The sequence below is a fragment of the Homalodisca vitripennis genome, chromosome 5, assembly GCF_021130785.1.
Source record: "Homalodisca vitripennis isolate AUS2020 chromosome 5, UT_GWSS_2.1, whole genome shotgun sequence".
Lineage (NCBI taxonomy): Eukaryota > Metazoa > Arthropoda > Insecta > Hemiptera > Cicadellidae > Homalodisca > Homalodisca vitripennis.
In genome coordinates this window covers 57,636,536-57,664,460 of record NC_060211.1, presented here as the reverse complement: position 1 = coordinate 57,664,460, position 27,925 = coordinate 57,636,536, and the positions used below count along the sequence as shown (strand labels likewise).

Genomic DNA, 27,925 nt, shown 5'->3' with positions numbered 1-27,925 from the left:
ATCTCAGGGTTATCAGAGATCAAATTCCACAGTCCCTGCCAATCATGAGATTGAGTTATTAATGATCATACACAGACAAGTTTAGAGACTAATTGTTTGATATCAATCAGATGTAATCAGAGTAGTACAGTATGATGTCTTTCTTTGGCGTTTTTGTGTTGATTTTAATTGTGCTTTTGTTGATATTTTTTCATTTCTACTATTGGTGTGGAATAAGAGTCCGTAGATTAATATCTTCTATCCCAGGATACACGGAAACAGAAAGTTGGGCTTTTTCATATGAAGCTGCTATATTGCCAACAGAAGGTATTTCATGGTTGAATTTAAGAATTTTATTGTTATTAACATAGTAAACAATTACTTTACTGGTTTAATATTTTATTCAAGACAAAATAGTTCCCAAAAACATTTTATTGACAATTTGAGACGATCTGGTAGAATTAATAGATCATATTAGGGGTTTGTTTCTAACAATATACAAAAGTTATTCATCTTTTCTTGTGAACTTTCATATCAAATGCCAATCTTGTGCATACACAGACAAGTTTTGAAATAATCAATTTAAATAACATATGATTTTGTTGCGTACACTATTATGAAAAATGCTAAAAAGTTGGATTTATGGTAGCAAACAAGTATTAGTGTTTGTTTTCTAAACAAATTCTTAAGTTAGTAGTGTTTTTCATATCTTGATCGCCAACATGCATTCTTTTGCTTTCCAGGAGTGCTTTCATTTTTAGAGAAAGTGTTTGGGAAACATACTTCATTGTGCTCAATGTGGTTTTTAGGAGTCCCATATGTAAATTTGTCATCTCCAGGGAATCTTGAGGTAAGTATCAATGTATACTACTTATGGTCATGTGTTTTAATCATGTCTTAAAAGAATTTCAGTCATCAAATCATTAAATCAGAATGTATGCATGGCTGGTTTTATAATTGCAAACTAAACAATTCTAATGTTTTTTTAAAAAAGTCTGCCATTTTACACTTGTACGAGTATATAAAATGTAAAATAACTGTAACAAATTAAAACAAAAACAAAATTGTCTCATAGAAACAAAATATTTTATAGATTTGATTGGATGGATAGTAACTGGCAAAATAAATTTTTAATGTTTGAATAAACATATATTTTCATTAAATGTGGTTCAAGTAATGTATTTATAATTAATTGAAAATTGATAAATCAATTCCCTTATTATTGTTTTCATAATAGTAAAAATGCATTTTCTTAGTTATTTATCATTCAATCTTAACAAAGAAAGAAAAAACTCCAGAGAAATTATACTTTACTAAATTTGCATGTTTTAGATTTTTTATAATTCTTATAGTTCCTGTTTGTTCCAGAAACATTTTATTCAAATTTATTTTTAGTGTAGTGCCATATATTGATACCAGATTTACATGTGAATGAATTTAAAAGTAAATGTTTTTAAGAGTTTTGATTCTCATATCACACACATAAGTAGATATCTTATTAATAACAAAGTCCACACTATCTTATTAATGATAGTACCACATTAAATTTTCATATATTAATATCCCTAAAACCAGTACACTTTATAGTTGATTCTGTTTTTATTTATTTAAAATATTTAGTTATTATTTTGTTACTAATTTGTTTGTGCTAAAAGAAATAAAATTTGACTTATTTGAATATAAAAGAAGGTTTTTACTGTCTATAAATTCTTTAATTTTGAAAAGACCACAGTATGAAGACATTTCAATTTGGTGTCACGATTTTCCTGAGATTAAAATGTTGGAATCATCAGTGTGCAGACTCATCACACTACAATTCCTCAGCACTACAACTGGTGAACCTTTCACGTGGCAAAGAAAAATAAGGAACCTAAGATAGATCCCTGTGGAACACCACTGGTACAGTCTGCAGCCGAGAACTGTATATTTCAGCTTATCTACGGGGTCCATGTTCTGTTACATACATTATTCAACAAACTGTCTTCTGTTTTCTAAAGAGTAGCTAAACCTTCTTGCCTTGCACTACAATATCTTTATTAAAAGTTAACATTGTGAATCAAACACATTGGTAAGGTCCAGAAACATTTCTATCATCTTTTCTCCTTGATCAAAAGCAAGAATTATAGACTCAAATCAATGCCAGCTGTTATTTCCAAAAAACATGTTATTATAAATAAAAATGTTTTTCATTTAGGAGATGGTTACGTTCAAGATAATTGGTTAATTGAATGAAAACTACTTGCTCAAAAACTTTTGAAAAAACAGGTAGTAGGGAATCCGGTCTATAGTGTATGGGGTGTGTAATATCACCTTTCTTTAAAACAGGAATTACTTTTGCTACCTTTAACTGATCTGAAAAATTATTGAAAATCAAAGATGAATTTATCAGATGAGTGAGAACTTTTAAAATATAACGTAATGAGTGGCTTAATTATATAATTGAAATATCATTATAACTTGACAATGATTTTTCTTTAATTGTGGAACTATTTTCTTTAGATTGTTTTCAATTATTTGCTCAATCTAAATTCAAGCAACAATGAAGAGAGCAAGTTGATTTAAGGATAACATTAGGAAGTATATTTGATGATATTTGATTTCTAACTACATTGCCAATATATAACAAGTAGTTAGCAACAGTTAATTACTAGAGACAATGACAAACACGATTAAGACCAAAGTAATAATGTAACATATAACACTAACAAGTAAATATATAATTAATCTGCTTTTAATTAATTAGTGATGGCAACCTCAACTCAGCTAATAGCTCAGAGGTGCCTATCCATTGTACTTTTATCTACTTTTGTGATGTATTTTTGTGTTAACAAATGATTGTAATGTACTTTGGAAATAAATATTCTTGATTCTTGTAATATGCAGTTAATAATACAGAGTCATCTAATTTAAATGAACAAAGAAAACAAGACCAACAGGCCTGCAACATAGAGGCTTTTTATGTGCAACATACGTGATATGCACAGTAGTCTTTAATACACAGCAACTGGTCTAGCAGTTTGATACCTATCTAACAATTAATTATTTAGTTATAATAATTTCTTATGAGCTAAAAAAATTCAACTTGTATGAAACTTGTATTGAAAAGTTCAAAACTTATCATTAATACTGTGACTGATCATTGAAAAATTAGTGTTTTACTTTTTTATTCATAGGCATTGCTCAAGAGTGTTCAGCACATAACAAAAGGACGTGAATACTTCATTTTGGTACCTTGGCTTGGTGATGGACTACTCACTAGTACAGGTATTGTAGATTTGGATTGTATTAATAAAACAAAGAATGAGTATTGAAAGAGCACATAATCTGGACTATTCACTAGTCTACATTATTATAAAACTATGGATGGGTATTTAGAATTGTATGGTGATCAAGTAAACTCTTGTAAAATCTTATTAAACAACTTATACTTTAAAATTAGCATTGGTCCAAAACATTGCTCAAATCACCAGTATTTGCCAAACAACATTTCCTGATTAACTACCATTACAACAGTATTATTCTCCTGAATTCAAAGACTTGGAAATGCAGCATAATTGAATTATCAATGTACTTAAACTCTTGAAAGCTATAAATGGACTCTCCTACAAGTCACTTGAGTAGACTTCTTTAACATAAGTGAAGTATAGACTTTAAGGTCTTTTTGAAGCACATTGAACTACAGTTAGTCTTTCATGAACTGATAACTAGATCATTCATTAAATAGTACTCTTGAACAATATTTACAAATTTAATGGTGTTGATTTCTAATCGTGGTACAATATGATTACAATTGTGTCATCTGCAAATAAAGCAGGTAACAAGTAGTGATTCAGTCTGGCAGGTCACTAGTATTGAAAAAAATAACATAGATCCCAAAAGAGATCCTTGTGGAACTACTCTTCTCACAGTCATCAACTTGGACTTCTCGTTCCTAGACACTCAATTGACAACTTGCTTCACTTCAACAATCTGTTTTCTTACTTCCAGGATTTTATATCAACTGAGTGCTATTCCTACAATAACAAGAGAACTGATTTTTAGCAAAAGCATTTTTTTTATCCAGGGTATCACAATAAAAAACAGTAGCAATTGTTCTTTCATTGCCAATTAGGTATTATATCAGATTAGTGAGAGCACTTATAGTGGATCTTCCTGCAGTGAAGCTGTGTTACCTTAGAGGTAGGAAATTATTAATCAATAATATGAGACATGAAAATATTATCCTTTCAATTAACCTTAAAACTATTGGAACCAAGTATTAACATTGGATAAGTTTTCCAGAATTTCTAATCAGGAGAAAAACTTTATTAATTACAGGGTGATTGATCAATAGTGTACTGCAAAATATCAATGGCAAAAGTATTACCTATCTTTTTATACAGATGGCATACTATCTAATGTATTTGGAATATTACTGCTAAACATGCATTGCTATACAATCCATGATGTTTTTTTTCAAATTCCATCTCAGATATTGAATAACTATATGAAAATGAGTAAAGAGCAATAAAAAGTTTTCCAGAAAAAAACTTGTGTCTATTTTGTAAGAACTTAACATAATGATCTTTCTAAGTCTGTATGTCTACATTTTCTAGTAAATGTTAAAAAACCTTTAAGTAATTTTATAACTATGCGAGAAATACATAACTATTCTATCAGAAATCATCATGTCTGACTCAATCGGTAAAATTTGAAAAAAAGTGAAAGCTGCCATATTGTAATGGAAATTAAGTTATTTTATAAGATACCTAAAGCATGACATGTACCTTTAAACTTTTAAAAATAGTAATAGGTAAGCAGTTAAGGCAAAGTCCATTTTACCATATGAATAAATAAAACTAAAACACTTTCACTAAAACATTAGCCTGAAAATAAAAAAATTACACCAAATGAGTGAATATCTTAGTTTTTTTATTGAAATCTGTATCCTTCAGCCAGGATATGATTGCATTATTGTGTTATGATTGCATATTCTTCCAATTTAATTCAAAAGATAAATTTGAGCTTGTTGTTCATTTCTTTTATAAACTATGGATCAGACAGTGATAACCTTTTGACTGTTTTCTATTACGCTTAATGATGTTCAAAGGAGTTTTATTATAGTAAAATGTACATTTATGTAAGTGTCTGTTTCACATTTGTAAATTGTAATATATCCAATTTTAATAAATTTTGATATTCATTTTATAAATGTGTCATGTACTACAATTTAGTTAAAACATCTAACAGTGTAATAACCACAGGTTTCATCTAATCCATTTTACTGCAGTTAGAAACTGACTTTAGTTGATGAGAAAATTTATTGAAATAATTTATTACTAGTATGGAAGTAAACATTATAACGACTACTAAAGCTGTTCACCTGTTTTATTAGAAGTCTGTACAAATGAGATTTTCCTGACTCTGCACCTCACTTAATTCAGGTATTGGTATTTCTAGTTTATTATAATTATAATTTCCCTTGATACACAATATTTATTGGTTACTGCCATAATACATACTTTATATGTTTGTGTTCGGTTCACAGGTGCGAAGTGGCATGCCCACAGGAAGATGTTGACACCTGCTTTCCATTTTAGAATTTTAGAAAGTTGCTTGCCAATATTTAACAGAAATGCCCAGTTGTTAATAAAGATTTTACAAGACAACTTTGCAGATGAGAAAATATTGAATGTGGACACTTTTATTTCTCTTTGCTCACTTGACATTATTTCAGGTCAGTAACAAGAATGTATCAGTCATTTTATAAAATGTGGGTAATTTCATAATCTTGAAAATGTATAAATATGTGTTGTTCTGCTTGATATAATATCTGTTTGATTTTTAAAAATTACTGCAAAAACATTTCATAAGCTGACATTAATGGGAGTAGAGTGACATTTTGGCTGTGTGTGTAAATCTTCATAAGGTTGTATACCACTATATTTCTTTATCTTGTCAAGAAGATTTAAGTGATTATAAATTAATAAGTGATATAAATATTTTTTTAATACAGAAGCAAATGTAAGCTTGAATTTACATCTCAGAGGGGTTCACTTCTGGCTGGTGTATACCTTTCAGTTAAACCTACACTGGGCATAGCAAAAATTGGTGTGTCACTTACATATCGGCCACCCTATGGATGTCCAGGAGTGGCACTTCATTCACCGCAAATGACAAGATATTGGGGTGAAAGTGTTGATGTGAAGGATGAGTTGGAGTGAGTGGAGTGTTAAAGGCTGATAGTGAGGGAGTACTGTTCTCTGTCTTCTTGGACTGGAATAGGCTGACATGACAGGATCTGTGCTCCACCCTCACCCTTACTCATTCTGAATATCTTGTCACTCCAGAAGCAAACGCATAGGTCCTTTTAAAAACTAAGTGAAATGAGAAGTTTTCTGTTTCTCGTCCAAAGTGAACAAAAAAAAAAAGGCTTGAGAAGGCCAAAAAAGGCCTTATGTTGTCAGATGTAGGTTTATGAACTGCTCTGTAACACTTAAACCACATTTAAATATTTAAGGGGCTTTCTGCTCAGCAAGGAAACTTGCTCCGATTTGAAATTTAGAGGCAACAAAATCGGTTTACTTTGCCTTTTTACGTTGTCACATTTCTTTTGGAATTTCAGTTTATAATAACACATCTAAAGAAAATTTTTACATAATTTTGAGAATGCAAAAAACTGCCATTAGAATTAATTATGCTTAAGGTGGAATTGTTTCAGTCAAGCAATGCTGATAATATCGCTTAACAAAAATGTAAAATATCAGCATTAAAAATTAAAAATAAAGTATATTTTTTAATGATTAATAAACCCATATATTCTTTGGAGGAATGTTTAATGATAACTCTTTTCAATAGAAATATAATTTTCAATGACTTTTAATTGTTTGTAGTAGAATTTCCTTCTTATTAAATTTGTATGTACTTTTTGAATAAAGATATTATTTATCAATTACTGGAGAGCAATGGCACTAAGCTGATTTACACAACCAATAGACAATATACATAGTCATAGTGAGGATAGTATAATTGAAACATACTTTTTGAAACTGGATGAAAAAAATAATTTTAATTACATTAAAGGATTTTGAAGTAGTACGGTTCTCTACTCCCATAGACTCATATTTGCTCTATGATTAATACAGGGAACTTAATAAGCATAATAAGTGGAAGTCAGTAAACTATGAATTAGTCAGTACTAAGAATATTAATGAATGCAGGGGACTTTACAAGCAGAATGAGTGGAAGAGTCAGTAGACTATTAATTAGCCAGTACTACGAATATTGATTAATGCAGGTGACTTTACAAGCATAATGAATGGAGGAGGCAGTTAACTATGAATGGGTCAGTAGTGAGATTATTGATTAATGCAGGCACTTAACAAATAGAATGAGTGGAAGAGTCAGTAAACTATCAACTAGTCAGTACTGAGAATAAATGTACTGGTGAAGAAAGGACTAATTAGTTATTATTTATTTCTAAAATACTGTGGGTCTAGAAATATACAAAAGTTATTAGTTGTTTGGAAATTAATGCTTAAGACTGTGGAGATTAGGAATATTGCAATGTTCTATAGCACATTTGTGATGATAGACAACAAACTGGATGTTAATATTCATCCATACCCAGATGATAGCCAAAATATATTCACAAGTTGATTTTAATAGTCAGTGGTATGAGTGGTTCTATTGGATGAGTTATAGTCATAATTGGATCGAATTTAAACTGATTTTAATGCATTTTATTTCAGCAGACTTAAAGTGCCACATATATTACTAAATATATTGTTCGGTTTTATCTCCATGCACAGGTACTCATTAGATAGTTCAATAATTTAGGTTTATTAGTTTTTTCAAAATTCAAAGTTTAGTGTAACAATTTAAACCTTATACAATATAAAAACCTGATTGACAAGATAAATTTAAACTTTCAATGATAGCTACTACGTTTTATTTTTAAGAAGCTACATTTAGCCTGATCTAGTATTATCAAGTTACTTTTGACGATGTTCACAAACTCAAACTGCTAGATCACCTTTATGCAGCCAATTACCTATATTGATATTTTCCCTATAAGAATTGTCAAAACTGAGTAATTAAGAGTAGATTTCTAGCTGAGCCTGGTGAAAGATTCTCTCTTTATCGATGATTATAAATTAAAAAACTGTTTCTTAGGTTTCCTATTATGTCTTATATTTTAATCAAATTTTATACATATTAACACCTTTACTGTTGGTCTTTACTAAGTGACAATAAGTAGTCTCATAAGGCAGCAAGCACACTAGGATGCCTGCCACAGTCAACATGGTAAAAATATGAATTGGTTGTGTTTAGAATATATATTAATGAAGAAATTTATTTGAGATTATTAAATATTTTCAGAGGCAGCAATGGGAGTTAGGCTTGAGGCTCAGTTGCAGAAACATTCAACACTAGAGTATGTCAATGGAGTGAAAAGGTATTGTTCTTCTGATTGTTTAACTTAAGATCACTAACTAAATATATTATTCTTATGAGTCAATTACAATGAAACTAAATGGCATGTTCTTTTAGGTGTTGTATTGCATTTCAAATAAATGTTCGTTATATTAATTAGTGGTTTATGTATTAAAAATATACCAATATATAATGTTGTAATAAGCCACCCTTAATTTTAAGTCATATCCAATGTTGTTATCAGTATATGTAAGTAATATTGTCTTACAAGCATATAATATTTTTTTGTTTTGCAAATTAATCAACCAATTAAAATATTCCATGTTTGTTGATTACACAGGGTGTTCACAAAAGGGTGTCACAAACTTCTGTGGCTGATATTACTCTTGTTTCAAACAAAATATTTTACATATATAAACATAGGTTGAGGAATGTCTTGTTTAGCCGCTAGCCGCCATTTTGTATTTGTTTATAAAAAATTACCTCTAAAACTGGTTAAGCTAAAGAAACCAAATTTGGCACATAGGTTTAAATAGATAAGAGGCAAATAAAAAAATGTGTTATTTTCTTTAATATTAACAAAATGCTCGCAATACCACTTTAAAGGTAAGCTTGCACAAGCCAGGGGCAGCAAACATTTTATCTTTTAATAGGCAGAAATTTGTCTCATATCTATTCAAACCTGTGTGCTAAATTTGGTTTCTTTAGCTTAACTAGTTTTGTAAATAATAATTTTAAAAAAGTACAAAATGGCGACTAGCTACTAAATGAGACATTTTTCTACCTATGTTCATATGACATTTTTAGTTTGAAATGATGAGTCCTATTAGCCACATAAGTTTGTGATACCCTTTTGTGGACACCCTGTAAATCTCTGAACTAAAGAGCAAACTCTTTATTACATAAACAGTCTTTTATAGAATTAGTGTTTACACCTTGACTAGATCTGGCATACTGTATACATGAAATTGTGCTGAATTATTGCACACTTACACATATATAAACAAGTTCTTTTTGAATTGTTGTATTCTAATGTAACAAAAAACAAATTATTAACAACATGAGATAAAAATGCCAATAGATGGACAAAAGATTGTAATGTGACGGATAATTTTGTGTTACTTTTGTTCTTGAGAATAGTCAATAAACAGTGTGATGCTAAAATCAATTGAAGGTAATATCACAAACATAATGAATTTCAGATATGTATACATTAATTAAATTTGTATACATGGCAATAGCCGATTTTAATTTCAATAAACATTGAATCACAAAAATTACTTGTTCCGCCGAGATACTTATAATTTTATATATATATATATATATATATATATATATATACACATTACATAAAATAATTTACAAAGTAGTATTGGTTAATAGTAAGTTTTTATAACAATGAAAGTTTCTTTTCAGGATGGGACAACTATGTTTGAATAGAGGCAAATCATTTTATTTAGTTAAAGACTGGGTCTATAGTTTAACTCCTGAAGGCAGAGAACAGAAAAGGCTTTTAAACATGCTCCACAGTTTCACTGAAAACGTAAGTTCTAAGTTTAACACATCACTGAACACCATATAATTTTCTATGCTGAATGTTTACCACGCTTTAATACACTTCAGACTAAGTTATTGGCTTTTTATGATGGGGAGGTACATACATATCGACCCTCTCATAATGTTTCAAAAATCCTTTGTTCGCATTATTAGTAAATCAAATAAGACTGATCATTCCTAAATTAATATTTAAGTTAAGTATTTAAGTAAATATTTCATGATTGATCAAATCTTTTAGAAATGAATGAAAGTGGAAAAAAATATTAGTTGTATAGTGTGCTTATTTTCAATAGGATAGTGATTTTTTTAAACTTTTTAGTTCTGTAGTAATAAACAGAAATACTGCAATTAGTTATTACGTTTCAGGTGATCAAAGAATGTAAGCATAAGCGGATGGTGGCAAAAGAAAATGGTACTACCGGTAAGTAAATATTTATTAATTACTAATTTCAATTCAGTCAATTTATGAGATATATCTTTTCTAATGATTCTGAACTAGTAGTAATGTTATTAAATAACTGATGCTGTGTCCAAATTAGAACAGTTTAATATATTAAAATTGCCAAAAGTAAATAGTTGAATGATTTTTTGTGCTAAGCAAATTAAAAATAACAGATATTGTGACAAAGACTATGAGCCCATTATGAATAAAGATACATAATACGTATCTAAATTATAATTATTATAATTTAAATATTTATGTTACCCATTTTTGTATTTTAATTATTAACAAATTTTTATAAGGAAAGTATAACTGGCGGTACTTTTAAAGAGATGTTCTTCAAATTCGGTACAAACATGAGTCTCTATTGTTTTATAAGCTTATTAACTAGCAAAATGTTACTAAAATAATGAAATATTTTAATTCGTTATTTGAAAAATTATAGTTTACAACTTATGTCATAATACATATATTTACTTATACATTTTTCAAGTAAGAGGTATATATTTTAAAAGCCCATTTTATTATTTATGAAATAAAAACAAAGGTAAAGGATAATACGTCTTGTAATTTTAAAAATATTGGCAGTTCTCAGAAATTTTATAAATCCCTTTGAAATAGCCTGACAATTTTGGTTAATGTTATTGTACAGTCTCGGAAATGTTAAAACAGTTAATTGAAAAGTATGTGATTCATCAAGCAAAGCCACTGTAGGCTATAGAAACAAAATATGAATATTAAATACTACAAAACTCCACAGTTTTAATAACTAAAACCTCCCATAGGTTTCATAATACAACTACCCACTGGTTTAGTAACTACGACCATCTACAGGTTTATAAATACAACACCCAACAGGTTTAATAACTTCACCTCCACAGATGTAATAACTATAACCCTCCACAGGTTGAAAAACTACAACCCCCCACAGTTTTAAAATTGTCTTTGACACCTGCTGATCAACCTCATTACTGAAAATGAGGTCCAATAATTGGTGACAGTATTTTCCTGGCAAACATCACGACAAGCAGCTATATCAAAGAACAAAATTACAAATTCAGAAGATTTAGAGAGGATTCACTCAGAAATCAGATTGATTAAAATCATCTGACAATATTACTTGTGCTGGGTTATCTACAGTGGAAAGCAGTCACTCACAGAGATTATGATGGTCTGCCTGGAGCGATATATACAAAACCATATCTAAGGTTAGTTTCACAGACCAGTCTTCAAGGAGATAAACAAACTTTCCTGATCAATTGAGAATTACAAGACACTGCTAGCTATATTCAGTGGTCTCAAATAATATTTATATGTGTGAATTGTAACATGTTTAATTAATTGTTTTACAAGGCAGTTTATGTTCAGTTTTACAACAAAATTTTACAAACTGTTTCTGAAGGTTTTGCTGTGTGGTGCAATAGTTCTTTACTATTAAAAGTGTAAAGAAAGTAAACAGTAAATACACAGTAAATAAACAGTAACTTGATTTATTCATAATACCTGATTCTTTGAAATTAATAATGTAAACCCTCAATCAATAAATAACCAAGGTATCTTGTGTAGCATTCCTTTCGTGGTTAGGTCGAAACCACAGTTTCAACCTAACCACAGTATTGAACTAACCACAGTTCAAAACTACCCACAGCCAAATAAGAAGAACAAATTCTTGCCATGATCACAATATGTGAATTAACCAGGTTTACTAAATTAAAGCTTCAGCTATTACTTACTGCATACAACACCTTGTCTTTTTTGCAATTCACATTTCTTGAAAAGGATCAGTCCTAACGCTTTGTAAGAAATGGATGATGTTCAGTCTATTGTCACTACTTAAGTCAATTGATCTTTAGACAGGGTCGTTAAATAACCACCAATTGACAAGGAAAACTGACATTCACTGTTTACACTTACACATTTAAATATTTTTAGATCAGCAACCAACTGCATTTGTCGACATCCTTCTTGAGATGTCAGAGAATGAGCCTGGTTTGTTTACTGATGTGGAGATTAGAGAAGAAGTAGACACATTCATATTTGAGGTAAAATAATGGACTTGTTAAGAATTTAAATAAATGAGTCTTTCTTAAGTACAGTGTGATTTTATCAATTATTATTAAAATATAGAGCTTGTTTTATTTCAGCCACCAAAATGCAATTACATGGATTATTCAAATTTTGCCCAATTAAATATTAATCATTGATTGTATACCCAAAAACTAACTGCAGAAGAGTACCAATAATCTAGATTAATTTGAGCCTTTCACTGTCACATGTCTTACTGCCAGCACATTCTTACTGCCAGCACATGTCCTTGCTGCCAGCGCATTTCGCAGCCCTATGCATACAAATTTGTACGTTATAACTTAAAAATAAAAGCTTTAACAATTTTTGTTTAGAGTTTTAAAAATGTGTAGTTTGACTTTGAAAAGAATATTGATGGTCCAATTTAAAATTTCTTAATCATTGGTTGATGTACAATATTCTTTTAAACCAGCAAAAAATAGATCATAGAAAAAAAAACAGTGTTTTTATGAAGTATTCAAAACTATCCAACTTGTGAATTCAAATATGGAATCATATAACCATACCAAATTATTGTTTTAAAGATTCATTAGCCATGGATATTTATGAATTTAAAATAAACTTATCAAATGTACTAACTCAATATTTAAATACTCTTTCTGGCTCAGTTGGAAGAAATAGGTAGATTTTGTGACAACTGAAATTTTATTAATTTATTCTCATGTGATTTCATGTTCTCAATATCTCTAAAAAAAGGTTTGAGATACAAAAAATGTTTAGTACAAAAAGTTTAGAAAACGTTATAAGCATTCCAGAACAGTTTTAGTTTTTTCTCTAGGTTCATAAATAACAGTGCTGTAAATTAAAAGAAAAAGTTTAAATAGCTACCATACTGAAACGAAATAATGTCATTTTTGGCACTACGGAAAGAAGTATATGATGACAGAAACTCAAGTTTCACTTACAAACATTGTATTGTAGCACTCAAAGAAATGTAATGAAAATGTCTTTATTTCTGAGGCAAAGTTAAGACAAACAATTCTCTCTACCACTTGACTTGTATGAAGTAGATTTAAAAAAAATGTACTGCAAACAAAAGTATTTTTAAAAAGAGGGACAAACTCAAAACATAAATTTACCTTTTGAAGATTTAAGTACATGATAGCAATCTGGTTATAGATTCTGTTATGATATTGAGTTCTAGCAAAGTTTTGTACTATACCTAAAATATAAAATAAAAACCCTTTTATTTTTATATGTGTTATTGAAGCTGTCACGTTTAATAGTATCCTCCTTTAAATGATGATTTTTGTTCAAAATATTTATTCATATTTTGTGTAAAATACGCCTGAAATCATGGAGACACGAACTGTCTATAACTCTCTTGTAATGGAGAACTGTGAAATAAAATGTTAATTGCACCAAGAAAAGAGTTCCAACATTATTTTGGAACGATTTCTGTAGCTGCAATGTATACAGTATTGTGTATATTTCATAGTGGAGAGAAAACAGTATTACAAATCAGAGGCGAGGTCTAAGGCCAAGGTCTTTAGTATCTCTCTTTGACCTAATGAATAAAAATTAAGTAAGAAAATGCCAACTAAGGCAGTTTTTTGTAGTAAACAAACCATAGTTAAAAGTAATCTGCAGCTCCAATGCGTAATTGAAATTAAGAGTTTTTATTGTGATTGGATAATCTTGTTTAGCTTCTCAGCTATACAATACCGCCAATTACTTAATACCGTTCTTGTCTTAATTTATCAATATTAATAATATTAAATATTTGGAATAGTGAAACAGTTTTGTTATTATAAAATTTGAAAGATTTCACATTTGGGAAAAAATTCAGTTTAACCTTTTAAATGAGTGTGGCAAACCAACTTCTACATCACATGTTGTAGTGGTGGACATTAGCTTATTATGTAATACAAAAATATTTGACTGTAAGGTCCATGACTCAATCAGGATTTAGAGAGGGACACAGTACATGCACTGTCTTGGTATATCATTTTGGAGATATGTATGAAGCTAAAGAAAAAGGAAAACTGAGTATACTGATAAATTTGTACACATGTGACTTCCTTAGACATGTACAGAATTGAAAAGACAATCTGTATGCGGATGATGGACTGCTTTGTTTCAACACTGGACTTTAACAATATTTAAAAATTATCAGCTGGTAAGGACTGAAACTTGATTAAATACGTCGACTGCAGTGGACGTAACTTACTACCAAGCTCGTACTCAGTCTGATTTTTCAGACAATTTTATTGGGGCCCAGGCTCACAGGGGGTCTGGGCTGGGCTCCACCACTCATTTGAAGGGACTGTGTCGACGGACGAAATAGCTTAATCTAATAACTGTAATACTATTATAGGCTAAATTTGTAATATTGTTCATTACAATTTCAAAGAAACTGTGACAATTACTTTAAAAATAATAATTTTACTTTCGATTTCACAATCTCAATCGTGTTTATTTACATCATGCATTCATTGGAAATTTCAAATAATAAATCTACCAAACAATGAATACTTCAACACTTGTGTCCGGTCTAACCCAATGAATCATAAATGGAATGTCGATACAAAAGATGAATTATCTTCAATTGAGAATAAAAATAAAATTTTAAAAACACGTCTTTTAAATATTTTTCTCATAGACATTAATATGCATAAATAATTTCAATCGAACAGCTAACAGACTACTTATTACACATGTTAAGAGTTCACTAAATTAGTTAAGCTGAATACGGCTCTGCTTACCAGCTGGTCTAAAGTCAGTACATGTGTCATGTAGCAGAGAAGGTGTTGGTATAGGCAAGTGCGCTGTACTATATCTGGCACCTCAAAAACTGATGTAGACTTACTGTGAGTAATATTGAGACTAAGCATAGCGAGAGTTTGTCCGTTTGTGACAAAGTAAAGACACCCAAAACCATATTAGAAAAGATTTAGGTTCTCTGATCATGTTAATGCAGCATCCAGTGTGCTATGGTAGGACAGAGGGGTCTGTATAGGTTCAGAAATCTACTACCAGAACTGCAGCTAGTTCAGTAATTAGTCCTAGCAGTAATGAATTTAAAGTTTACAAAACACAATTTTGTCTGTGTTGTCTTTTCATTGTGACAATATGATCACATGTTTCCTTTAAATTGACTGTTGAAACCTTCCCAATGGACACTATTTTTGGATTCTGACTAGTTGAATGACTCTCAAGGTTCTACATCACTACACTAATTATGTAGAAAACTTAAGTTTTGGGATAAGGTCTCAGAACACACCACCTGTAATGACCATCAGCTCCACTTTTCGTGTGAGACTTGAAACTGGCAGGAAGGGCCTCTCTTACTTTGAGCCAATCATGTATAATGGACTCAAAAAGATCTCCTAAGAATTGTTTTAAGTGTAGATTAAGAGAGTTTGTTAAATTATAATATTCTGTAGCATAGTAAGTAATGAACCTATTAGATTTAAATTACTAGAGTTGTTCTGAAAACCAGATGTAACTGAGAAACACACAAAAATAGACTTTTTATTTATATATAGTTCATTGTGTCTTTAGTTAAGATGAACATGTTTTCGACTGTTACTATACAATAATTTTTTTTCAACTGCAAATATATGTGTGTGTGTGTGTATCAGTTAGAATTTAAAATTATAAAACAGATTAGTTATTTGATTTTTATATGATTTTAGGGTCATGACACAACATCAGCATCAATATCTTGGTCTCTTCTACTTTTAGGACATGACCAAACAGTACAAGTTAGTAAATTTTTCTATTGACAATAATAGCTAAATAAGCTTCATAAACTTGGTTTTGATCAGTTCTTTTACTTTATTAAAACTGGTCATAATAATGTAAAGAAAAATGTGAAGAATAATGCACATTTTTGGTTAGTTTAATAATGTAATTTATATTCATATTAATAGAACTACTGATTAACATGTATATGATTAATTTACACAACTTTTAAAATAGTATATATTATAAATTTTTTATTTAAATTTTTTTGTTCATTGATATACATAATAGTAATATTTGCTTCCATTTACACATTCTTGCACTATTTTTATGCGATAATAAGTTATTATGATCAGCTGTATTATCTTTAACAAACAAGTATTTGTCAGAGTTTTAGGGCAGTTTCTCAGATTATGTTTTATTTGTTTTTGATTACTTGCTAATTTGGTTAAAAGTTGAAAAATAGAAAAAATATTAATAACACATTTTAGGTAGCGTAATTTTACCACATTATCTTACAAGTTGTTTTCTATAACTGCAATCTAGGCAAGTATTTTACTGTACATAAAATATTTATGTGAAATTATTATTTTAATTGTATTATTAATACAGGAAAAAGCCTACAATGAACTGTGTTCCATATTTGGCAACAGTGATAGACCTGCAACCAAACAGGACCTAACCAAGATGATTTATCTAGAAGCTGTCATTAAAGAGTCTTTGCGCCTTTATCCACCTGTGTCGTACATGAGCAGGACATTGGATAGTGACTTAAAATTGGGTAATGACTAAGATTATAATAATATAATAATACACAAAAAAGTACATATGTTAATCGTACTAGGTGATACTGTTGAAAAGCATCAGGTGATTCAATCTATTCCCATTTTTTTAACGCATGCATGCATTGACCAAAGCTAGATTTATTTTTGGTCTTGCTCGCTGTTTCAGATTCATATTCTTTATTTACTAAAACAACAATTGCTCACAGGCAATGGTCAGAGTAAACTAATATGACAAACGTTAATAATGTTAAAATAAACTAATAAACATTTTGTTATTATCTCATCTCTGCGATCATTTAAAAAGTCCAGAAAACAATAATATTGCCCTTGCAGAAGTGGGGATTTCAATGATCGTCTAAACTTAGTCATATCAGTTACTGACTTAAGAGATAATGTCAAAGCGTTGTAGAGCTTGATATTACTGTAATTTACATGATTTAAAAAAGGAAGTTCAGTGGCTTGTAATAATCAAATGGTCAGTGGTTCATAATGAATAGGAAATAGTTCTATGATTTTGGAAAATATTACAAGTTATTTTTAAAATTACGAAAGTTTCCAAAATATATATGGAAAAAAAGGCAATAGGGCTAGCCACAGACGATTCTCATTGTCTTCTTCTGCAGTTAAAAATATGTGTATTTTTCTGAAATCCAGTACTTCTCAGATCAGCAAGCTCAGACCACTTCTGATCCTCCTGGCAACAAAATCTATATGACTTTCACCTTGCTTTTCTGTGAGTTAGCAATTAGAGAATTGTTTGTGAACTATTAAAGCAGTGATCTCACCTTTACAAAAGTGTCAATTTGTGCCAAAGAGGGATCCGCATTATAAACAAGCAAAGATGTGTCATCTGAATTTAAACTTAGTTTGGCATGATTTGTACTTTTAGAGATGTCATGTACAAAAAGAATTAACCATTAAATTTAGTTTAATGGCATTTATATTGTATGTAACATTAAAATGTATAAATAATAGTTTAGATTGATTTTTTTTCAAAACATTGTGATTTTTCCCCTAAATGACTATATTAGAGGTATGTCAAACAATCCGTTAATTATAAAATTAATAAAATAGAAACATAAATCAATTAACTTCTACATAACCAACTCATGATTTATCAAAAGTTTGAAATGCTAGTACAAATAGAAAATTTTGTATTTAATAAAAGTATAAAACTAATTAATGGTTTACTTGCAGTTTTTAATTATGTAAAGTTAAAATACTGAAACCTTGGCTGAGTGCCCAGTGGTTCATAAGCCAAGATTGGAGAAGGATGAGGGTGAGAACTAAAAGGGCAATTGTGTGATTTAAATAAATGCAGATATCATTGACCCTGATAACCACTGGGCACATTAACAGAGGCTATATAAAAAAAGAATGCAGTTTTTTCAGTTCATCGTATTATTCCTTACATTTCATAATCCACCAGACCTAACTGTTACGTTTAGATAAATTCATTAAAGTACTTAGCTACCAGTATTTGTGTTTATTAATTCTAAGAGCAAAATAAATGAAATAACCTCAGTTTATTATTAATTTCATGAGATTTTCAATTTAAGTTTTCATCTTACACTCAAGGACATTTTTAATAAAATGTTAAATTTTGTTTTACAAACATATTTTTCAAATATATATTGTGTTTATATTGTATATCTAGTATTTTTATCTGTATTGTGTTTTGAAAATACAAATTATTTGCTTTCACTACACACAATAAATGTTTACAATGGATTTTCTTTTTATCTAATATTGTTTGAGTAGTTTACAGATAATTAATTCCTAGCATTGTTTAATTTTCACCAAAATAACAAGTCATAAGTCACCAATTGAATATTATTGATTATGTCTAAGGATTATTAAAACGTATATAGAATACACAAAAAAACCATGACTTTTTATTTACGATATGAAGTAAACAGGGGGTCCTTTAAATAAACTATGGCTTTCTAGTATATACAAATTGAAACATTACATGAAAATACACCAATGTGTATTAAATAACCTAATGTGTATAAAAAGCACAAAAACTAAAAATATCATTTACAGAAAATTACCTCTGCATTTATGCTTCTTAATGGGATTTCCAACTGAAAAATGTGTGTTAATGTTTTTTTAATCTTAACAGTCAAATACATATTAAAGAGGCCTCTTAGTACTTAACATACATAGTATAGATGTATGACGCAATAACAAACATCAAGAACATTATCTTTTACTAATCACCAAATCATAAAAATGTCTTCTTTTTAGAAAAACACATAGTTCCTGCAGGAGCAAATGTTTTGTTCATACCTTATCTTCTCCACCGGCAAAGTCAGCTCTATCCAGATCCAGAGAAATTTGATCCAGATCGCTTCTTAAAACTGGACACCAATCGTCATCCATTTATGTACATCCCATTTAGTGGTGGGCCAAGGAATTGCATTGGTAAGTGTTATACAATTGAAAGATAGGATCTTTACAGTATTTTTAAAATTAAAAAAATAAATTTTAAAATACAGAATGTTTGAGACCACCTCAGGGTGTATGTACAATAACAGTGGTCACTTTGAACATCTTTAGCTAAGATATTATGCAGCTATTGATTTTATAACAACTATTAATTTTTTTATGGTATGTTATTTGGTGTAACAAAATTTTCAATAACTTACATAGTAAAATAAGTTTTTAAGTGCTATTATTAAACGGCGAGATATAAAAAAACTTAAAATACAAAAAAAGATGTGTCTTTAATAGGGTTTTAGAATGGTGTACTTTGAACATAAGTTGCTATTTAAAAGTTTTGACTTTTTGTGTTTTTTAATTCATTAATGTTTCATGATTTTTTTAATTAGAAAAGGTAGTAAAATAGTTACACCACTCCATATGTCCTGATAAGGTATGTAATAAGCATTATACAAAAACATTGTTGATGCTAGGTTTTAAGGGAACTTACAGCAGAATTGTTTACATTTGAATTAAAGACATTTTGTCACACCCTGCTCATAGAAATAAACATAATATTGAGGTTTTGGCACTAAAATTATCAAGGTACATAGACCTTTAAAATGAGGTATCACATGACATATGTTCCCATTTGAAAATTTTTCAAAAATGACCCCTACCCCCCAAAAAGTGTCCTTTTGGGAAATTTTTCTGGGTTAAAAATAATTTTACTGAATTTTTTGGGGTCAAAAATGGGGGTATCTGTTGAAAAGAAGTATTTAGTTTGACTGCTATAAATACTGCACGGGTGGTCTGAAACACACTGGTATATATGAGGCAATATTTGAGAATATTGTCGTCAACCTCTAAACCTACAGATCAGATCAAAATGGACACTTAAAGCTTAACAGACATAGTGCAACTGCTACTTAGTTACAGAAGTAAAACATAATCTTTATTTATAAATATTTCAGTATGTATATTAAATACTGTACGAAACTAATGTACTTATTTAATAATAATAGGAAAAATAAAATGAATTTAATGTATTTATTTAATAGTTTTATTTTAGTTTTTCTCATACAGTATAAAGAATATGAAGGCATGGTTCAGGTTCAAACATTTTCCACAGTTTTTTTAAGCAAGTGATTTTTTGTACTATAAATTTTTTAATTTTCTTTAAAACTCCTTCAACAATTTGGATTAAATGTTCAACACTTATAGTCAAATGTTAAAAATATGCCTCAAACCAGACACCTAAAAAGTTTTTGTTCAAAAATTACAAACATGCAGGTGTTGGATTATTCTTTGCTAATTAGTTATTGACTGTTCCAGGACAGAGGTTTGCTATGATGGAAATGAAAGTAATCATTTCACACATTTTGAGACACTTCAGAGTCCAGGCAGTCACAAAACGAGAAGGACTAAAGCTTATATTCTCTCCCATTCTAAAACCCATGGATGGTATTTATGTGACGCTATACAAGAGAAGCTGACAATTCCATCATACAAATTATTTCCTAGTAAATTATTATAATAATTATTTTTAGTAAACATTTTTAAGACCTGTTTCTGGTGTTTAGTTCTTTAACTTTTCCTGAAGAATTAACATACTTGATCCATATTAAATGAATCCTCAGGTTATAGTGTTTCATTTTATCATTATTGAATACAATTTTTAAATATTTTAAGTATAAGTATATATAAAGTAATAATAAATATAAATATAATATTCTATTAAGTTTATAAGATACAGTAAAAGTTGATCGTTCATTAATTGAGGGTAGTTTTAATAAAAAGCAATACCTTATAAAACAGCTGTACAAAACTATGCTGAAGATACAGAAGGTGTTGTGATATACAAGGTTACAATACGTAACAAATTGGTTGCAGCTGAGTAGTAAGTACATTTCCCTTTAGTCAGCAATCAGCAGATTGCTTTATGTGAGTCTGTGTTGTTTTACAAATTGTCCTACAATGTTAAGGTATTTATTGTGTAGTTAATTGTATAAAAATGTAATTATCTTTGGAGTAAAATGAACTCACCAATAGATTATTTTTCAACCACTTTACATATCTTGAAGCTGCGAAAGATTAAAATATAGTGACTTGACATTTGTTAGTAAATAGTTTGAACTATTTCTTTGCCAAAACTGTATTAAAGGGGAAACTTAATTGAGACAATGCTCAGAAAAGGATTTACAAGAGTTTTATTCTGCTAATGGATTCTCTGTTTTTGAAGACAAAAGGAACAGACATGTTTCAGCATTGTTGGTGGCACTTGCTAGTGAGTCAGCACAACACTGTGTTACAGCACTGTATGAAAATAGGGATTTGGAATTTGAGATCAACTTTGAATTTAGGCATATTAGTTAAATGGGAATAGCATTATTAAAATACCATACTAATATTAATGAAGTGGTTGCAGTGATAGAACAAAATTAATTGAACATTAAAACATAATTGGTGATAAATAAAAACAAGATAGGCTGTAGTTAATAATTTGGTGAAAGGTGAGTTGTACAATTAATAAACATGTCACTAGTGATGGCTTGAAAAATATATTTGTGAGGCAACCTAGTGAGTATTTTAAACCATTCACTCCCCCTCTCACAAGCGATGATGTCGTTGTGTCATTGTCATCAAATAGTTCAGTTGCTTCATTTGTTCATTAGTGAAGTCGTAGTTGCATGTTGCGGTACGTAGTGCATACAAAATTTGTTTTTTGATTAGTGCGTGTGCCTTGTACAGTATCTTATTATGGCATCATCTGGGACACTGAAGAGGAAACCTAAAATTTCTAACTATAAAAACCAAACTCAAAATATTAAATAAGCTTAAAAAAGGTGAAAGTGGCTCATTTTTGTTAAAACATAATGGAGTGGGTAAAGCTACCATCAAAAAGCTATGATCTCGAACATCAAAAAGAATAAAGGTAGCATTCTAACTTTTGCTTCTAAGTGAGACTCATTCAGATAATGAGTATAAAGTCAGATAAACAACAAGAACTGCAAAAAACAGTTTACTAAAATATGCTGGGAGGTTTTATGATGAAGTTTAGGGGAATCTGTATCAGTACCTTTGATCTGTGAAAAGGCTGTTTACTTCAAGAAAAGATATGGGTCCAAAGTAAGCCAGCCAGGATGGCTAACAAAGTTTTAATCTTGACATGGGTTAAAGGAACTTAATGTTCAGGGGAGCTTTGTCTTTTGACAGCTCTGCCGCAGAAGATTTCAAAACCAAGTTTACGAATTTTGTGTCTACCAATAGCTTTAAGAGAGAAAATGTTTATATAATGTGATGAAACTGGGATTAACTGGAAGGTTCCACTGTGAAAATCCAATCCCTTGCCTCTCGTTGTGAAACTGCCGTTCCAGGATTCCAGAATAGTTGAGACTATGCACTTCCATTGTTGATTATTGTGTTTAAAAAAAGTGACTCAGCTGCCAGTAGCCTACAGACCATTGTGACATGTATTCTTTAATTCTGTCTCAATAATTAGTGTTTTATTTTTATTAATGCATGTTTTGGAGATAGTGTACATGGAGTTCACACACAATATGTTTGTTGTGATTCGAACAAGAAGGAATCAATACTTTCATTTCAAATGATTCACGTTATAATAAATTAAATGAAAACTAAATTAAATATGAGTGTATGTAATGATTTTGATTATAAAACGTTAGAAATGTGTTATAAAGAAAAATATAAGATGGTAACATATAAAACTTTATTTATACAATTACATAAAGTTACAATCACGTTTATCAACTGGGAGAGAGGTTGACTTGTAGTTTTATGTTGACCGATGCGAGCTGCGTCACCAAGAAGCGAAAGATGTAGGGAATGGTGATCTCTTCAATTTTTCCATTGTTATCACAGATACGACAAGTAATGAGCCTGGTCTTGTGACCTTCCCGAGCAGATGGTGACACCACTGGACTCAGCAACAGTCCACATGTACGGCAAATGTGAGCCTGCAAAATATTTCCAGTTAGTTCACAACACAACAAATAAGCAAAACTATTCTGGGAATCACTTAAACAAATTTTAGAACCTCAAAACACAATATTTGTTATGTAAACACTTACAGTGTACTTGTCAGAGCAGTTGAAGAGTCGATCTTGGAGCAGAAATGATGCCCCATGCGATATCAAAGCATCTCGTTCCATCTCACCGAACCTGACCCCTCCACCTCGTCGCCTACCCTTGACTGGCTGTCTTGTCAAAACATCCACTGGACCTTTACTTCTAACCTAAAAATATTATAACAATCAGTTTTACTCATCTTTTTGTCTTCATGACTGAAAGAAAAAAAAAAAAATTCTCATTGTTAACATAGGTGTGTATAAGCATTGTCTCTCAATGCTCTCAATAGGGTACATATTATTGACATTGTCTTATGAGATTATATCTTGCAGTTGTGTGTTTAGGGTCAAAAAGTACAAACATTTACAACTTTACTAAAGTTATAGATTTCTACATCACACATGCTGGCATCAATATCTGACCTGCCACTTGTCTGACACCATGTGTCTGAGTCTCTGATAGTGGACCACCCCAAAGAAGATGGAAGCTGTCATCTCTCTGCCATCCACACCACTGTACATCCTCTCTGTACCGTAGTAGTTGTAGCCACCTGCCTGGAGAAGCTTGCCGAAATAGTCGATGGCAGTGTCATCTTCAGTGAACTGGAATGGTGAAGCATCATGAACGAGGCCATGGATTGCTGCAGATTTACCTGCCATACACTCGATCATCATGGCTGAAAAAGGAAATATATCCGATAGTAACTTTTATTCATACTTACTTTTTTATTTTTACTTTTGAAGTTTACTTTTTTGAGTTGATATGTTGAGACTCAAATGCCACATGTTTATTGAATCACTGAGTAAATAAAAGTAAAATAAAAGGTATTGCACAATAGTACACAATCTTTCAAATTCATATAAAATAGCACATAATAGCTTATTCCAAGGAAGTTGTTGATACAATGTTTTGATATCAATATTGTGATTTATATTCCACAAGATGACTGCCACACCAAAATTCAGTATTTTAACCCTTTAAAAGTCACTGAACTTGATAAAGGATATCGGAGTATATAACTATTTAGTTTACCTCTATTGCAATCCTAATTATTATAAATGCAAAAGTGACTTTGTTTGTTTGTTTCGCTTTCACACGTAGACTACTCTACTAAATATATGGGTATGAACGACAAACCATAAATTGTTGACTATTTTTTGACTTGATGGATTGCCAGTTAACCATTCTTTTAAGGACGTTTTTTCTAAGGAAAGGTTCTTACAAATATTTTGGACCCTACATGACCCTCCTCCTCCTACAGAACCAATCGCTGTAACACTGACACGCTCAGGAAAACTGCGGAATGTTGTTTCTTATCTAAACAGAAAATATAGTTTTATGTACCAACTAAAAAAGTAAGTGTAGATGTAAGCACAGCCGGTCTTAAAAGAAGAAATATTTTCTAGTTCTATATACAAGAACAAATCCATCAAATGGGGTATCAAGGTTTTTGTACTACCTGAGTCCAGTACAGGATACATTTGTGTTATGGAACCTTAGTTTGGTAAAACTACAAGGGACCGACTGGTAAGTCCCGATTTAGGTAGTACTAGTCGTATTGTGCTTCATCTTGTTGGCAAGCTCAAAGAGTTGTATACAGACAAAAGAGACTTCATGTATTTACTGAAAGGTTTTATACCAATGTTAAACTTAAAAGCACTATATGACATGAAAGTGCATATAAGGGGGGCTATTGTTACAAATAGAAAGTTCCAACCAGAAGCAGTGAGACTACAAAGGAAAAATTCCCCAAGGCTGTACAAAAGGTGAGTGAGGCTAAAATCTAATTCAAAAAGGTGAGATTAAGACTTTTAAAAAGAAGACATGATGTCTCTAGTCTTGTGGAAACACTCCAATTTGGTTACTATGTTAAGCACTTTATATAAGAACACAATACAGACAGTATACTGTATGAAGAAGAAAGGGGTAATGGAAGAGGTACAAAAGCCATTTTTGCCTAATTGAAACAGCTGTAGTTAACTCATTTACACTGCATAATCTTAATCAAGACAAGCAATTGGGAAAAAGAAAGTTCAGATAAATGCTAATTAAATATATGGTTGGCGATATAAGAAATACAAAAAGATGGAGAAGACCATCAAATTTCGGAGAAGACGAAAGACTCAATGGAAAATTACATCTTCCATTCTCACAAGAAGGTGGAAAAACAAAGGACTGTGCCTTATGCAGTGATAGGAAGAAGTCTGGTAAACACAGAAACAGAGTAAGTTTTATTATTCAACATGCACAAACCATCCAGGAATACATATGGGACAATGTTTTCAAACTTCTCACACAGTAAAAATACTAAAAAAGTAAAATAAATTCAAAAAGTTTTCCTGTTTGTTAACCAACCTCATAGTCAAGTCTTATTATTTCATGTTTTATCTTCCAATATAGCAAATGTATTACTTTTAAGTTTTTATAAATAAAACATATATACTGATATAAGGTTTTCTGGTTTTTAAACTTTAAATGACCTATATAAACAAAGCAAAGCAGACAGTACTGCCATATAAATTCCGAGTCGGTGATGTAGCAGAGCAAGATGATAGTTAACTTTTCAGCGAGAACATTCTTGGCCAGTAGTATTGGCTATCCAAGCCTTGGTGACAGCTGACGCAGTAAATAGTCTGCGCTGTCTGGATTTTGTGTACTGGGTCCGATCGCAAAGGACCTTGGAGTTTTTTCTTATTTACCACATTGTTTATATCCTACTAGTAAAAAATAAATTTTGGAATGCCTATGGATCTTATTTTATGCTATATTTAACCTTTACAATAATAATTTTCTTCTTGGCTTTACAAGAGTTAATCAATCTAATATTACTTTATTAATATCACAAAAATGACTGTCACCTATTGTCATCCGTGAAGGAAACCCGTGCGGGTTGAACACGATGTCAGGCACGAGTCCACTCTCTGTGAAAGGCAAGTCTTCTGCAGGCCATTTGTGGCTGCAGATCCCTTTCTGTCCTGCTCGACTGGCAAACTTGTCTCCAACTGACGGGTTCCTCTGAAAGTTTTAAAATTAATATTATTAGATATCACAAAATTATAAAAGTATCGTTCCATCTTTTAAATTAGGGGAACTTTGACTGAGTATGCACTAAACCATTTCAACATTAATTAAAAAGCTTTTTATTAATAATTATACTGAAAACCTTAGTAATATTAATCAAATGAAGATATAACACTGGGTTTTGAAATAAGAACACATCATATTAAAATATATGAAAATAAAATAAAGTTACTGAGTACTACCATTAAGGTCCCACAATGAAACTTCAAGCATTGGCACTTAATTAAACAACATTAAACAAATGCGTTTTACATACAAATTAAAAATAGTTAAAATTTTTATATAAACTTAAGTTTTTTTAAAACATACTTACACAAAAAGAAAGCCTAAAGTACTGTTGTTTAACCTCAACAATAAAAATATAAATGTTTATTCGACAGTCCAAACTATTTAAGAAAACTTTAACTAATGTAACAAATATAATATAATAATCATATAATTATAACATCAATATTGTTCTCATAAACAGTTAAGGCACACCAAACTTCAACCACAGCAGAACATTGTTACAAAACCAATGTAATAAACTTTTAAAAGTACTTTTAAAATTCCGTACTACTATTTTGTACAAGAATAATAAGGAGAACCTTTGAAATAATTAAGAAATAAAATAACTTAAAAGACAGCATCAGGTTATTGAAAACATGGCAGCCTGAGATAAAGAAGTCGTAATGATCAGTGATTGGTTAAGCTTTGGCCAATCACGATAAAGCTCTAGCCCTTCACTAACCTGTGGAAGTGAACTTGTATTACTGGTTATGCCAGTGTTGATCCAGCATTTGTTGACAGAAATATTTCAAGATTTTGATTGTATTAGCAATTTTTTGATGCGGTTTGAACCAAAAAACATTAATAATAGTAACAATTATAAGTACTTGTCTATATTCATTTATGACAATATAACAATTAAAGAACACTCTGTGTGTCTGAGCTGAATAATCACATTATGGTAAAGGTGAGGATATCTGTCCGTTATTTTAGCTGCACATGAACTGTCATGTGTGCTTGTCTGTAAGTATTTAATGTTGTATAATTAGCATTGCTGCTAAGCTGAGAACAACCTATAAACACTAAATCTGAAATATTAAAATATTGCTCAGTCTTGTTGCTCTTACTTTTGGTTTAGTTAAATAGTGTCATCTGGCTCTGAGCTGTTTTTAGAGGGGCCCCCCCATCATGTATGCCCCCCCTGACATACATGATGGACACTCTGTTCATGTGTTTTAGCTACTATGTATATACATAATGTTTGACTATGATAACTGATTTTTTATCATTTGTCATGTAATAACTTCATCTTCATACAAGCATTGTGTTGAAATCACCTTTTGATTTGAAGAAAGTTAAGAGAATATTTGTATATGATAACCCCAACCAGACA

At 30.4% G+C, this 27,925-nt stretch overlaps 2 protein-coding genes across 2 annotated transcripts in view; one reads left to right on the top strand and one right to left on the bottom strand.

Moving 5' to 3' along the window:
* LOC124362254 (cytochrome P450 4C1-like) lies at window positions 1–20,945 on the top strand. The gene is made up of 12 exons (XM_046816601.1): window positions 1–306; window positions 723–829; window positions 3,153–3,243; window positions 5,507–5,695; window positions 8,341–8,416; window positions 9,811–9,937; window positions 10,318–10,372; window positions 12,326–12,435; window positions 16,117–16,185; window positions 16,778–16,946; window positions 19,201–19,377; window positions 20,710–20,945. Exons 1-12 carry the CDS (start codon window positions 132–134, stop codon window positions 20,868–20,870), a joined length of 1,506 nt encoding a protein of 501 aa, XP_046672557.1. The 5' UTR covers window positions 1–131; the 3' UTR covers window positions 20,871–20,945.
* A 2,142-nt stretch (window positions 20,946–23,087) lies between these two features.
* Window positions 23,088–27,925, bottom strand: part of LOC124362253 (DNA-directed RNA polymerase I subunit RPA2) — a 37,310-nt gene continuing 32,472 nt past the window's right edge. The window contains exons 17-20 of the mRNA XM_046816600.1: window positions 26,322–26,478; window positions 23,886–24,139; window positions 23,466–23,630; window positions 23,088–23,351 (exon numbers count right to left, since the gene is read on the bottom strand). Of these exons, the coding sequence (XP_046672556.1) occupies window positions 23,142–23,351; window positions 23,466–23,630; window positions 23,886–24,139; window positions 26,322–26,478 (786 nt within the window). The 3' untranslated portion in view covers window positions 23,088–23,141. The remainder of the gene's footprint in view (window positions 23,352–23,465; window positions 23,631–23,885; window positions 24,140–26,321; window positions 26,479–27,925) is intronic.

Excerpts from the sequence above, each read along its gene's own strand:
- LOC124362254 (XM_046816601.1), top strand. The coding sequence starts at position 132 with ATGATGTCTTTCTTTGGCGTTTTTGTGTTGATTTTAATTGTGCTTTTG. Across the intron at positions 307-722 it reads TGCTATATTGCCAACAGAAG|GAGTGCTTTCATTTTTAGAG; the intron begins GTATTTCATGGT and ends TTTGCTTTCCAG. Across the intron at positions 5,696-8,340 it reads CTCACTTGACATTATTTCAG|AGGCAGCAATGGGAGTTAGG; the intron begins GTCAGTAACAAG and ends AAATATTTTCAG.